Source organism: Staurois parvus, unplaced genomic scaffold (genome assembly GCF_062004578.1).
Source record: "Staurois parvus isolate SC_StPar_1 unplaced genomic scaffold, SC_StPar_1.0 ptg000170l, whole genome shotgun sequence".
Lineage (NCBI taxonomy): Eukaryota > Metazoa > Chordata > Amphibia > Anura > Ranidae > Staurois > Staurois parvus.
In genome coordinates this window covers 5,732,099-5,748,157 of record NW_028317966.1, presented here as the reverse complement: position 1 = coordinate 5,748,157, position 16,059 = coordinate 5,732,099, and the positions used below count along the sequence as shown (strand labels likewise).

The following is a 16,059-nucleotide window of genomic DNA, read 5'->3' as shown; positions in this document are numbered from 1 at the left end:
AATCTCAGCTATCAAGCAAACTTGTTACTTTTTCTGAAGCCCAGGTTTTGTCAGGCCCTGAATCTTAACCCAGGACTTCTACTTGCTGAGCCACTAGACCAGGGGTGGGCAAACTTTTTGACTTGAGGGCCGCAATGGGTTCATATATTGGACCCGGGGGCCGGACCAAGGGTAGATGAATGATGTGTATGTGTCATCCATAGTAAGTATAGTAATATTCCCCCATAGTAAACATAGTAATTAATCCCCCATATAGTAATTAATCCCCCATATAGTAATTCATCCCCCATAGTAATTCATCCCCCATATAGTAATTCATCCCCCATAGTAATTCATCCCCCATAGTAATTCATCCCCCATATAGTAATTCATCCCCCCTATAGTAATTCATCCCCCATAGTAATTCATCCCCCATATAGTAATTCATCCCCCCTATAGTAATTCATCCCCCATAGTAATTCATCCCCCATATAGTAATTCATCCCCCATATAGTAATTCATCCCCCATAGTAATTCATCCCCCCTATAGTAATTCATCCCCCATATAGTAATTCATCCACCCTATAGTAATTCATTCCCCATATTAATTCATCCCCCATATTATGTAACCAAGTCCCCCCTGTGTCAATTCACTTACCTTTGCTCCGCCCGTTCCTCTCGCCGTGTTCCCGCGCCGTTCCGGTGTAGCATGAAAATCTGTCTCCTATGAGGATCTGTCCCCCTCGACGTATCTGCGCATGTGCCAGTTTCAGGCATTAGCAGCCGATCGGCGATCTCAGGCACATGCGCAGATATGTCGAGGGGGACAGATCCTCATAGGAGACAGATTTTCATGCTACACCGGTCTTCAGGGCGGACTGTGAGAGGAGCCTAGCGGGAGCCTAGCTCCGCGGGCCGGATTAAAAGGTCCGCCGGGCCGGATTAAAAGGTCCGCCGGGCCGTATACGGCGCGCGGGCCGTAGTTTGCCCATTGCTGCACTAGACAGCACCTTGTTTGACCTGTTAGACAATATTACTTTCTACCTTGTTTTTTGTGAACCTTGAACGCTTTGCTCCTCCCGTGAACTTCCTATTTAAGCCATGCCTTTGAACTTCCTATTTGCCACATTATTGTGCTTTCTCCAGATAATTTCTTGCTCTGGTCCATATCTTTGCTACCTTTGGCTTGTTTCTCAACTATGCTTCTGCTTGATCCCAAACTGCAACCATTTGTTACTGGCATTTGGGTTGTTTACTGACTATGCTTCTGCTTGATTCCCACCTGCCATATTTGCTACTGGACCCCAGCTTGCTCACCTCCTGGTGGGGCAATCCTGAGGACCACAGCCTGATACTGCTATAGCTACGGGCCTCTGAGCCTAACTCCAGACAGTGACAGCTTTGTTTTAAAGCCCATCCTTTCTGATAGTTGTAAGGCAGAAAAGCAAAATAATCAGATTTGCAAATGGTATCTGACTTGCTTGCTTGTGTTTTTTTTAATTTGTTTTACTAACTTTTGTGGCCAGTGAGTTTGTGACACTTTTGCTTGTTGGCACAAAGGTCTATAAAACTCATGGAACTGATTTATGAATACCGAAGCACATACACACAGTAACCAACAAGATTTAGTTAAGCAGGATTAAGCCCCAATTCACACTGATGTGATTTCTAATGCGTTCTAGAACCATGGAATCGCATGACAAGTGAAATAACATGAGTTTCTGTGGAGCCCATTCACATATATGCAGTGTGGCTGCGATTTTAAAAATGGTCCTATGTAAGTTTAGTGCGGTGTAATGTAATTCCTAGCTCCATATACTTCAGTGGAAATGCTTGTAGATCATTTACCTGTTCTATTGTCACACAATTCCAGGACGTTTTCTTCAAGTCTTTGCTATCCTCCTGCTCCTCTCCTTCTCATTGCTCATCTCCCCTCCCTGGACCATGTGCTAGAGGGTGGTGAGTGAGTCCAGACGTAAGAAGTCATCTACTGACAATGAGGAACTCATCCACCTAGTATGGGAAAGACCCCACCTATACAATACCCTCTGGTTCAGATTTGGCATTCCGCTCTGTCTCCTGCTGTCAGAGTTGCCTGCTTGGCAGCGTGGAAAGCTGGGCACTCAATAAGTTCTTTCCACTCTCACTCTCGCCAATCCTGGCTCTGCGTCCTAGTTCCGCACTTCAGCCGACAGCACACCTCTTTCTCATTCAGTCTCCCTCTGCACTCTTCTTCTCAATCTCCCGGACATTGATATTGAAATGCCCCCCGCCCACAAGCTACTTCAAATGGGAAATGTAGTCCTGGACACTCTACTTATCAGCCAAGTCTGTTCAGAAATACAAGTTCCAGGGGGCTGTTCTGTCAATGTGAGTAACCATGAATAGCAGGAAACTGCCATCTAATGTCCACTTTAGTGTTTTACAAGTAATAACATTTCAATGGGTTACCCTTGCAAACAAATTACCTGTAGCTAGGTACCTATAAAAAAAGAGGAATAATTATTTCTGTTTTTTATGTGTCACAGTGGAAGCTTTACACACAAGGTGGTACAGTATGAGGGATACCTATAATCACCTCAAAAGAGTTCAATGGCAGATAAATGGAGCTGCAACAAAGAACAAATGCTGTATATGTATACCAGGGACTTGGAATTCCTGAAACCTGTCCTTGAAATTAGATGGTAAGCTAGCATCTCTCATAAAAATGTATTTGCAATATGAAATTGCATAATAAACCACTTAGTAAACTAAAACAAAAGTGTATTTACAGCACACAATCGAATTGGGAAGAGGAGGAAACCCAGGCAGAGCAAGAGCCCAGGTACCCAGTGATATAGAAAAACAAGCTCAAGACCAGCTTGCTGTTGAAGGAAGTTCCAGATCATGGACACCATAAGCTGGTACTCCAGTTCCAGAGCCAACAGTAGAGGCTGCTCCAAGTCAGCGGAAGGCCTATGCCAACTTGAGTTTAGTGCCACTTCTTAAAGACGTTTTACCTGACAGGTATTTTGAAATGAGAATAGCTGTACAGGAATGTATTCACTCATTCACAGTGCCTCGTCATCCATCTCTACAAATGGAACAAAGATTATATGCCCCACCACCAATAACTCCACTTCCACCAAAGACCACCACAAGCTTACGATCCTACCCCTAACTACCCTTCTAGTTTTGACTACCCTTCCTCTATTTATGACACACCTCACCCCAGGAAGCTTTATCCCATCTCTTCTCCAAATCCTTCTACGATCCCCCTCTCCCAAGAACACCGCAAATTGAATCCATGCCATTTCCTTCCACCTACACCAAATATCCACCAGATACACAGGTCCCCAGTCCAAGCTCCTCCGCAGCTTCTACCTCAAGACGTAACTTTCCATCCATAGAGGATCATGAATCCCAAAGATTTTTTAATGTAAAGTAATTTTCTTGTTTCTTTTAAAAAAAAAAAAAATTTTTTAAGAATTTCTAATGTTCATGTTTGGCCTTTTTTAACCACTTAAGCACTGGAAGATTTTACCCCCTTCATGACCAGGCCATTTTTTGCTATTCGGCACTGCACTATTTTACCTGACGATTGCACAGTCATGCAACACTGGACCCAAATGAAATTGTTATAATTTTTGTTATATAAGTGGAAAAAAAACAATACTTTTTACTTTCTGCTATTAAACATGTAACACTGTCACTGTACCAATGACACTGGCTGGGAAAGGGTCAAGGGGCAACCAAAGGGTTAACGGTGTGCCTAACAATGTGTGCTTTGCAGGGAGAAAATACAGGCACATTGCTGCTCTTTGTACAGTGCCCCTTGTTCTTAGTAAACACAGGGCTCTGCACTGTTATTCGCTAAGCTGATCAGCAGGTCCAGGCTGTAGTGAATGACAGCACAGATGGGGCGTCAGGTGTGCACCCTTGAACCCCACCTGGAAATGCTTGATCACATACATGTAAATCATCTGGTGCTGAGAGGCCGACTTGCTGAACAAAAAATACCTGTAGTTGTCGGCAAATGGATAATAGGCAGTTTATACACATTAATGTTTGTGTGTGTAAAGTTAAGGGATCTCCAATCCCAGAGGACACTAGTTTTGGGGAAAAGTGGTGAACGGAATCTGAGTGTGACATCATTGCGCACCGACGTGTCGGCTGACATCACAGCTGGTTTGTTTGTATATTATATGCCTTGTTCTTATCCTTCATATATGTAAGTAATTTTTAAAAATAAAGTAAATATTTACATATTGCACTGTTACTATGATGAGTGACATTTGGATATCGGCTGATTTGCCCATATACTCCATCGATGAGGCCTTAATCCATTCGAGGGCTTAACAGTGAGAGTGCCACCCTTTTGATTTGAAGCTTGAGCACTTTTGATCTCTGTAGTTCAAGATCATTGTGATTTGGTAAGAGGCCCCTCTATTTCTCTCTAAGGAACACCTTGAGCACTGGAGCACTTCTTGCATGGAAGTTTACAAGCACTGAGCACTTTGTCATGTTTTGATCCAGCATGGACTATTAATATATAAATAGTTTGTGAACTATTTTTTCATTTGAAATTTTGTACAAACTTATTATGTTTACATTTCTTTATTTGCACAAACTCGTGAATTTGTTAGTCTTTTTTTAATTTAAGGGGACAGCGCACTTTTTTATTTTAACAATGAATGTTACCTTAAAGTGATACTAATAAACCTAAATTAAAGGCTCCTGGCCCCTCCCTCTTGTTGGGTGCCCCCCACAGCAAGCACCTTGCTATGAGGGCAGCCAAGCAGGCACATTACTGATCTGCTGCCCTGTGTGTCCATTCACACATGGAGAATTGGTTCAGCCCTGCCCCCTCTCTCTTCTCATTGGCTCACTGGCTGTGATTGATAGCAGCGGGAGCTAATGGCTCCCGCTGCTGTCTCAGCCAATGAGGAGAGGGAGTCCTGGGATAGCTGAGACTCCAGTGCACATTGCTAGATCGAGAGGGGACTTAGGTGAGTATTAGGGGGTACTGGGGGGGATGCTGCACAGAAAGTTTTTTACCTTCTTGCATAGGATGCAGGAAGGTAAAAACCTTGAGCTTTTATAACCACTTTCATGTGATTAGTAATCTTTCAGCAGGCTAAACACTTTTTCAGAAGGTACACACACACATTATCAGGCTCACAATGGCTACAGCTATTTGTGCCTTTTTGCAATAGGTATGTTGTTGGCTGAAACACAAAAATAGAGTTCAAAACCTCACATCTTTTTGAACATGCACATTTTGAGGGTCTTGGCAATCTTCTTATAGCCTAGGCCATCTTTATGTAGAGCAACAATTCTTTTTTTCAGATCCTTAGAGAGTTCTTTGCCATGAGGTGCCATGTTGAACTTCCAGTGACCAGTATGAGAGTGAGAGCAATAACACCAAATTTAGCATACCTGCTCTCCATTCACACCTGAGACCTTGTAACACTAATGAGTCACATGACCCTGGGGAGGGAAAATGGCTAATTGGGCCCACTTTGGAAATTTTCACTTAGGGGTGTACTCACTTTTGTTGCCGGCGGTTTAGACATTAATGGCTGTGTTGAGTTATTTTGAAGGGACAGCAAATTTACATGGTTATACAAACGGTACACTCACTACATTGTAGCAAAGTATCATTTCTTCAGTTTTGTCACATGAACAGATATAACAAAATATTTACAATAATGTGAGGGGTGTACTCACTTCTGTGAGATACTGTATATCAATGGATATGTTGAGGACAGGCCAACTTATCCATTGATATATGTGCTCCTACTATGGAGGCTCTGAAAATTATAGAGTTTGGACTGCAGTATATACAGAGACCACTTGGCGTGGGCACAGCAGTTTACGCATGTGTTTGCAAAACAAAACCCTCTGTTCTTAACGTAAACTGATAGACAGGGCAATTTGGTTGTTTTGCAGGCTGGTTGGTAAGTGTGCTGGGAAATGTTTGTGATGTGCGTTGCCCTTCCATGTGCACATTGCTGTAAAAGCTATTGGGTTGGGGTTTTTGTAATTTTTTTGTACAGTTTATGTGTGGCTAGGCTGTGAAAAAGTCTCACACATGGTTTCCCCATACTTGGGAGGAGAAGCAGAATGTGTTTTGAGTTGTAATTCTAAGTATGCCTATGTTGTGTATTAGAACATTTTTATTAATTGACAGTTTTGTGTAAAAAATGCATTTTCCTTATCTTTCCACATTTTTCAAAAACTTATAGCAAAAAAATTACATTTTCAAAATACTTATTATTCCTCTTAGAAAATACCTTTGGGTGTTTGCTTTCCAAAATGTGGTCATTTTGTGAGTGTTTCCACTGTCCTGGTGCTCCAGGGCCTCCAAAAATGTGATAGATAGTCAGGAAACTAGATGAGTAATTTCTGAACCTTGAACACCTTAAGATGCTTCTTGGATGTCGAGCCCCTCTGTATGGTTAGGCTCAGGCTGTGAACAAATCTCACATATGTAGTATCTCCATACTCTGGAGGAGTAGCATAATGTGTTTAGGAGTGTAATTCTAAGTATGCCTATGCTCTGTGTGTGAAATTTCATATCCTTATATAACAAAAATTAGAAGTCTTCAAAAGATTTACCATGCCTCCTAAAAAATATCTTGGTGTGTTTACTCTCCAAAATGGAGTCATTTTATGAGTGTTTCTAGTGTCCTGGTGCACCAGGGCCTCCGAAAATGTGATAGATAGTAAGGAAATTAGATGTGTAATTTATTAATTACACATTTATTTAGAAAGTCTGAAGGTGCTTCTTAGATTTTGGGCCCCGCTGTGTGGCTAGGCTGTGAAGCAGTGTCACATATGTGGTATTGTCACATTAGGGAGGAGTAACAGAATGTGTTTTAGGGTGTATTTCTATACAGTATATGTCTATGCTGTTTCTTAGAAATATTTTATTTGTGCAAACAAAATACATTTTCATTTTCTTTCCTACATTTTCCAAAAAGTGACAAGAAATTACATTTTCAAAAGACTCAGTTTGTCTTTCAAAAAATAACTTGAAGTGTTTTCTTCTCAAAATGGGGTTATTTTGTGGGTGTTTTCACTATCCTGGTGCTCCAGGCCTCAAAGAAATGTGATAGGTGGTCAGGAAATTAGATACATAATTTATGCCCCTGGAACATCTGAAAGTGCTCCTTGGATTTTGGACCCCTCTATGCATCTAATCTGTGAACAATTCTTGCACATGTAATGTCCCCATACTCAAGAAGCAAATAGCTTGTTAAAATGACAACTTTGTGAAAAAAAAATCCAAATGATTTAATTCCTTCATTTTTCAAAAAACTGTGGCAAAAAAATTACAACTTCAAAAATACTCACCATGCCTAATATTAAACACCTTGGACTGTTTACTTTCCAAAAAGGAGTCATTTGGGGAGTATTTGTATTGCCCTGGCATTTTTGGCCTCAAGAAATGAGATAGGCAGTCAGAACATCAGGACTGATCAATTTTGAAATATATATATACCATATATATATATATATATATATACACACCATTGCTTGTAGGCTTTCACACATATTAGATAATATACACTGTTTGGGGTTATTTTTACAAAAAAATGTAGCAGAATAAATTTATGAAGAAGGATTATTTATTTGGAAAACCGTACAAACAAAAACTAAGAAAACATGTTTTTTTAATTTTTGGCATTTTTTCATTTTTATAGCAAAAATAGAAAAACTCAGTGATGATGAAATACCTCCAAAAGAAGGCTTAATTTGGGTACAGTGTTGCATGCCTGTGTAATTGCCATTCAAAGTGTGACATTGCTGAAAGCTGAAAATTGGCCTGGGCTGGAAGGGAATGGAAGTTTCTGGACTTGAGATGGTTAAATTGAAGTTTATTATGCATGTTGTGTTGCTTTTGACAGGATATAAATATTTAAATAGGGGGGATGTATAGGGATCTGTTGCTTTCTACTTATCTCTTTCCTATTGTTATTACCTCACGTGCACAGTGCCAGATAGCTAGGTATGTGCTACTGTATGTGTGTAGTCATTTTTCAAGATATTACTAGGTGAACTTGTTTATTGCAATATAGTTTATATGCAGTTCCTCTCATTTTAGTTAACCCTGTCCCTTTTAGTCTGAGATTCAAATATTTTAGCTTAGGGCTCAATAACCAGCATAGGCTAGAGCAAGGTTAAGCATCCAACGGCCACTTCTTTTAGTTAGAGGTTCAGTTGCATGTCAGATTAGAGACTACTAGGGACTAAAGAGCAAAGTAAATAGGCTGACTCTGAATTCCAGACGCACACCACAGTTTCTGAGTGTGAGAAGCTGTGTTTCAGGCTGGTTGGACAACAGTTGGAGGATCTCCCCATTACCACTGACCTTTAGGTTTCTGAAACAAAGATGGACTCTGCAGTGTGATCATCCTCAGGTGTGATCATTTAACATATCTGTTTGTACATTCGATGTATGTACTATTATTAATCTTTTCTTATATTAAGCTTGTATTATTTCCATAATGATGTGCATTCAGGGCTGGTGCTAGACTATTTTGTACCCTAGGCAGAACCAGCTACTTGCACCCCCCCTCCAGAAAAAAATAAAACTTCACTTGTAGTTCTGTTTTACCCCTCCTAGCACACATCCTCCTTTCTCCTCAAGTTTTCAACCCTGGCAAAATTCTTCTCCCCCATATCCCCTCTCCTAGCATAATTCCCCCCAATCCCTCCTTCGAACACAAATTCCCCTAAATCGCTCCTCATAGCACAACCCCCTCCAAATTACCCTTCCTAGCACAAATTGATCCTCCCCACCCAAATCCCCCCTCACAATCCCTCTCAATCCCCCCACCTAGCACAATTTTTCCCCTCAATCCCCCCTCCTAACACAAATCCTCCTCAACCCTCATCTCCTAGCACAATTTCCCCCCAATCTCCTCTCCTAGCACTAATGCCCCGCAATCCCTTCTCCTAGCACAAACTCCTCCCAAATCCACCCTCCCATTCTAGTACAAATTCCACTCCCTTTCCCCTCCTAACACAAATCCCCCCCAATCCCCGCTCCTAACACAAATTCCTTCCTAACCCCCCCAGCACAAACCCCCCCAATCCCCCCTACCAGCACCAGTCTTCTTCCATTAATCCCCCCACCTAGGACAAATCCCCCCAAATTCCTCCTCTAGCTAAAACCCCTTCTAATCACTCTTCCCAGCATAAAATCCTCCCACCCTACCCAAATTCCCCCCCCCCAGGAGAGGAGAGCACAGCCTGCACCTCCTGGGCTCTCTCCTGTCATTTCTCCTTTGCAGGCCTCACTGCTCCAGGCTGCTCTACCCTTGTCCTAGCTTGAGTGTGGGGATGAGGGAAGGCACTCAGCAGCCAGGCACAGCATCCTTGGGCCTGGGGGGCCACAGTTGAAATCTGAGATGGGATAGCCCACTCCAGCACCCCCTAGATCCAGCCATGGCAGAGAGTAGGGAAACCAGAGGCTGTGGTTGTGCCCTAGGCGGCAGTATGAGCTAGACGGTTGCCTAGTTCGCCTAGTGGTAGCTCCGACCCTGTGTGTATCTACAGTATATACTTATGGTTAATATTATATGCTGGTTACAGTAGTTCCTCTGCTCCCAATTACTTTGATTAGACTACTGGTTAATTTCCCAGGAAGGGATCCCCTCAGTTTACAGAGCCCTGTCCTTGGTGGAGACACTGCCAACCTTATTATCAAACCCACTCTTCCACTTAGCAATTTTGGTTCTCTTATTTACCTACAAATTTAGCACAATATCCTGTCTAGAGAGGTCCATTTCTCATAACCTCCTCCACCCCTTTCCTAAAAAGAGTGTTACACATTATTTGCCTATCTGAAGTAACTGAAGAAATATTTAAAAAAAATTAAAACAAGCAATATTCTTTACTATCTATTTACTAATGCTAGCAGCATAAAGATTACAAATAGTCAATGTTGAGAGAGTTTAGTTCCAATTTAAAGAGATCTGTAGAGAATGGAAATCGCTGGTTATTGACAGAAGAAAGTAACCCTGAGCGCATATTTGCTATGTTATAAGGAACATCTAGAAATGTTAATTGTGCAGTAACCTGACAATCCACCCATTTCTTAAATTTACTCTGAAAATAGCAGTGCAGCTATTATACTGTACCTCCTCCAGCTAACATTAAGTTTTATGTACATGAGTGCAATTGGCCCATACTGCTAATCAGCCATTATTAACGGCCAGATGCAGCATACATCCACTGTTAGCTAGGCAATGAGAGGCAATGCTACGGCTTTACAATTGTATATGGACATCTGAGCCATGATTTTCATGTAAGGATGTATGTGATGCTCCAAATGCAGACTGTCTGAGCTCAGCAGCAAACAATATAGATCTCAGTGTCCCCAGCAGTGACCAGTACAGATTTCAGTGTCCCAAACAGTGACCAGTACATATCTCAGTGCCCCCGGTAGTGACCAGTACAGCTCTTTGTGCCCCTAGCAGTAATCATTACAGATCTCTGTACAGTATAAATACTGTATAATAATAATAATAATAATAACCAGTACAGCTTTCAGTGATCCAGTAGTTACCAGTACAGCTCTGTGTCCCCTATACTAACCAGTTCAAATCTCAGTGTTCCTAGCAGTGACCAGTACAGACCTCAATGTCCCTAGCAGTAACCAGTATAGCTCTCAGTGCCCCCAGCAGTGACCAGTACAGATCTGTGTCCCCAGTACTAACCAATACATATCATGATGTCCCAGCAGTGACGAGTGCATCTCTCAGTATCCCCAGCAGTGACCAGTACAGATATCAGTGTCCCTAACAGTAACCAGTACAGCTCTCTATGCTCCCTACAGTGACCAGTACAGCTCTCAGTGCCCCCAGCAGTGACCATTACAAATCTCAGTGTCCCCAGCAGTGATCAGTATAGACCTTAGTGTCTCAGTCTTGACTCCAGTCTGTGAATATGTGCAATTGTATTTGTAGATATGATTTAAATGAACTAATTAAATACTACTAGACTTGAGAATTCAATAGCAGATTTATTTGATAACAGAAGGCAGCATGACAAGATTTAACATTTTGTACAATTAGCAAACACAATAGTAGGTACTAATTGGTATACAGGATTTGATTATTGCACATAGCGCGAAAACTGCAGTGGAGGAATTTGTTTTTATCGCAGTTATCTTGAGTAAGGCTTAGCCTTTATTTCTTTACTCCACCTCCGCATCCTCCTTGGCCTGAATATCCTCCTTGTGAACCAAAACCACCTGATACTTGGCCCATCTGGCCTGATGAACCACATCCTCCTGATACTTGGCTTATCTGCCCTGATGAGCCACATCCTCCACCTGATACCTGGCCCATCTGACCTTGTGAACCACATCCGCCACCGGATACTTGGCCCATCTGGCCTTGTGAACCACATCCGCCACCTGATACTTGGCCCATCTGGCCTTGTGAGCCATATCCACCTGATCCTTGGCCCATCTGGCCTTGTGAACCACATCCGCCTCCTGATACTTGGCCCATCTGGCCTTGTGAGCCATATCCACCTGATCCTTGGCCCATCTGGCCTTGTGAACCACATCCGCCTCCTGATACTTGGCCCATCTGGCCTAGTGAGCCAAATCCACCTGATACCTGGCCCATCTGGCCTTGTGAACCACATCCGCCTCCTGATACTTGGCCCATCTGGCCTTGTGAGCCATATCCACCTGATCCTTGGCCCATCTGGCCTTGTGAACCACATCCGCCTCCTGATGCTTGGCCCATCTGGCCTTGTGAACCACATCCGCCTCCTGATGCTTGGCCCATCTGGCCTTGTGAACCACATCCGCCTCCTGATACTTGGCCCATCTGGCCTTGTGAGCCAAATCCACCTGAGCCGCCAAATCCACCAGAACCAAATCCTCCTTGGCCACCATATCCACCACCTTGTGTTTGGCAAGGATCAGGAACAGAACAGGGGTCTAATAAGAAAATAAAATGCAATTGTTTAAAATTATTTTAGCATTTGTTTTAATTCACACTTTTTGTTTTTAGCAATACTTGTACAAGGAAGGTAATTTGCATTAGTTAGGCTATAGTGTAGTGTTATAAAAGTAATTTTATTTTATCTTGTTTTTGAATAAACCCTCAAAGTTTAGAAGCTAAGATGTTTGTTTGAGCAATGCCCTTATGACTGAATACCTTAGTGACCTTAGTTGAGCATTTAATACTTTATTGTGCCACTTGTCATGCAGCTTTGGACATCAAAGCTGCTTGGCATGTCGTACCCAATGATAACCATTCATATATGTGCGTCTTAAAGTTACAGTTCTACTGTGATCAAAACCTGATGGGAGGGGTGAAACACATCAGAGGGCATGGCCAGAGCAGTGGTTGAGGCCATTCCACACACTGGACTTCACAGGTGGTCAGAGCAGCGTTCTTTCTTTGGTTGTATTAGAGTTGCAAAAACTTCAAAATAGTTCATGCACTACTTTGGTCTGACTTTCATGCAACTTGAGATCCATAGACTTCAATGTTAAACCCTCAAAAGTTGCATGAAAGTTGTAGCTGAATGTTTTACATACAATAGTGGGTCTGACTTTGCAGAGGGACAAGTCACATCTAAGTTGGACCCATTCAAAGTTGCATCAAACGTGCACCAAATTGACACTCCAAAGTCTCGCAACTTTGGAGTCACACAAGTGTGAATGAAGCTTAAGAGGTTTAGATTTGACTTGTACAATATTTAGCTAATGCAGTGTTTCTCAACTCCAGTCCTCATGGACCCCCAACAGGTCATGTTTTCAGGATTTCCATTATTTTGCACAGGTGATTTGATCAGTTTCACTGCCTTAGTAATTACCACAGCTGTTTCATCTGAGGGAAATCCTGAAAACATGACCTGTTGGGGGTCCATGAGAACTGGAGTTGAGAAACACAGAGCTAATGGAACACGCAGTATTGCTATTGTGTATATGTATATGTAGATCCAGAACTTTTTCCCTTAGTTTTCTAAAGAGTAGTGAAAGGTAAAAACCTTTATTAGGTTATATTTATGCTCGTTTTATGAGTATTATTTGTGAACTTTCAAAAATTAAACTCCTTCCTACTTTATTTTTCTCATAAATTCCTCATAATTTATTGAGTTATGAATTGCATTAAGACTCGATTGAGGAAGGATCCTAACTACATATGACAAAGCAAAATCCTGGCCGTGGCTTACTATGACATATAGCTGACTTTACAAATTTTACCTTGTCCCTGTCACTAACCTTTTCAAATGGAAAGAAGAATTATCTTCCTTTCTCATGGGGGCAAAAATCAGTGTATCCATTGCATAAGAGGAAGTGAAATGACACCACATGGCTTTGGATTGAGACAGAGAAGAGTAAACACTGAAAGACCTGTCATGCAAGAAGGGCGTGATCTGTACCTATGTAGTGGAAAGAAGTGGCTCCCACTGGTTTCCACTGAGCTGAACTCTTTCAGCCTGTTTTTTCAGAATGTCAATAAAGAATTAGTAGAATGGTCCACAACTCATAAGGATGGTTTTACAGAAGAGTGCTGGCTTTATAAAACTGAGATATTCTGCCAACATGTAAACTGAGTTTTAATATATTTCTGCTTTTAAGGCTTTCATTGGAAAACATTTAGTTCATACCTTGGCTTGCTTGGCACTGTTGTGCAGGTGCACCAGAACCTGTGAAAAAAGTGAAAACATTATAAGACCCACAATATGAGAACTTTAATAAAATTCAGTTCATGGGTTAAGAGGTACCAAAACAATTGCTTTATCTTCAATAATTTAATGTAGTTGCAATGTTTTGTGTCATATTTAAATTATATCTAAACTCAGTCGCTAAAATCTCATACAAGTATTAATATCTTAAAGTGGTTCTAAAGTCTGAAGGTTTTTTTTACCTTAATGCATTCTCTGCAATAAGGTAAAAAACGTTTGAGTGCAGTTTTCACCCAGCCCCTGCTTATACTTACCTGTGCCCGATCTTGATCCAGTTCTGTGAATGAGTACAGCAGCTCTCTTGGCTCTCTCCCTCTTCGTAGGCTCAGAGACAGCAGAAGCAGCCATTGGTTCCCATTGCTGTCAATCACAGCCAGTGAGGAGGGAGTGGGGGCAGAGCTGAGCCTTGCTGAGCTGTGTGTGTCAGTTCAGGAGCGAGCCCCCACAGGTGCCCTTATAACAAGCTGCTTCCTATGGTGGACACTCGGCAGAGGGGAGGACCCAGGAGGATCTGGGCTGCTCTGTACAAAACCATTGCAGCAGGCAGGTACGTAAGACATGTTTGTTATTAAAGAAATATGGGTTTGCAATCACCTTAATGCAATTTCAAAAGTTAGTTTTATTATTTTTTCTCAAATTTATGAAAATATTAAAAACTGCAACCCTTAAGACTAAAATTATAGGGAAAATTGCACTCCTCAAGTCAAAATATCTTAAAAAGACTCTTTATTAAAGAAGCAATAGAAAAATAAGAAAAAAACATATCCCACCTTTGTATTACATACTATAAAATGACATATCTGCCTTTAAAAGTATAGCACACAGATTTGGGGTATCCACACTGTCACCCAGCAAAACCCCTAAAGTGCATCTCTAATCAAATTTCAGGACAACTGATGAATAATTTGTGGTCTGCCAACAGCTCAAATATATAACTACCATAATGGTTTTCTCTCATTAGGCATTTTTGTGCAAAAAATGTTTTTTATGTCCATAATTCTTGTAACAGTAGTTCTTAGTACAATGCAAATACATTTTTTTACACATTTATCCTTTGTCATATATTCTGCATTTTGTTATCTTAGATAAATCTAAACACCACTTCTCTACCATCACTGCTGGTGTAATGTTTCTAAGAGCCTACATGCACTCCCACCCTTTGTTCAGCTTACTATCCCTATAATGCACAATTTCCATCTGCTTAGGACATCATTTCACTGCTTTGGACCACATGCAACAAGCTGTGCCACTATGAATGCACATGCTTCCATGTATGCTGGATGTTATTGTTATTGTAAACACAAAAACCACAGTGCCTTGTTGGAAATGTCACTTATTCAGCCTTACATATTGATATATTCTGTTTAGTCCAATTAAGCTAATTTTTCTAAGCAGTTTGTTTATTTATTTATATGTAAACAGATGTGCCCAGTCAATGCAAAAATATTAGAAATGTATTAGAAATGTATTAGAAAGCACCTTACACATGCTACAATTGCTGTTGGCCATCCGGCCTGGTTTCCCTAGTTATACGTCACTAACACATCTCCTCTGATGGGGTGGACTATCCTTCATCCTCACCCAAAAATATTTTTAATAAAATTTTGCTAAATGCATTTAACAAATCAAATATTCTACTCACCTTTTCCTCCCTTTGTTGCCATGATTGTTCTACTTGATGTATTGTGCCAAGAGAAGTTTTCTCAGAATGCTTAACCATTTGGTTTAGATCCTGTTTATATACAAAGTTCATTCCAATCCCAAATTATTCATCTGCATTCCAGATCCTTTTGCTAGCCAATGGAATTCTACCATGAGCAGTCACGTATGGGTGTTAATTTTTATTAACTTTCAGGTTTATACTTTAAGGCTGATAGTTATAGTAATTAGGAATTTAAATTATATTCTATTTCTGAACTAGCATGATTGGTTTGGTGTGATTGAGTTTGTTTTATGATGTGATTCATTTTCTAAGCAGTTTCTTTTGTCTGAAAATAATCCATGTGTCCTATTTGTAAAGTGTTCTTTATACTTATTTTACTTGTGAACATATTACATTGCATTGCTATTGAAAATTAAATGAAAAATGAAGAACATACAGGTCATTCTCTTGCGGGGAGCTGACATTTTTTCAGTATATCTTATAATATTTGACAGGGTCAAATATTTGACTGAGGATATACAATAGAATTGAGATTAATGTAATGTTTTTTACCAAATGGTGATAATGATTTCACATGGATATGATTATTAAAAATTCTTAAGCTTCAGCTTTTGTTGTAATATTTTATAAGAGCAGTTATGTCGTGGCTATCTGGTCATCCTGTGCCACTTCTGTGGCTCTATTTTGGAACATATGCATGATTTGGGTAA

At 40.9% G+C, this 16,059-nt stretch overlaps 1 protein-coding gene across 1 annotated transcript; it reads right to left on the bottom strand.

Annotated features, from left to right (window-relative positions):
• Positions 1 to 10,973: 10,973 nt before the first annotated feature.
• On the bottom strand, positions 10,974 to 15,454 carry LOC149462713 (uncharacterized). Its single transcript, XM_089676499.1, has 3 exons — positions 15,329 to 15,454; positions 13,609 to 13,647; positions 10,974 to 11,926 (listed from the first exon to the last, which is right to left on the bottom strand). Exons 1-3 carry the CDS (start codon positions 15,437 to 15,439, stop codon positions 11,573 to 11,575), a joined length of 504 nt encoding a protein of 167 aa, XP_089532625.1. The 5' UTR covers positions 15,440 to 15,454; the 3' UTR covers positions 10,974 to 11,572.
• Positions 15,455 to 16,059: the final 605 nt, after the last annotated feature.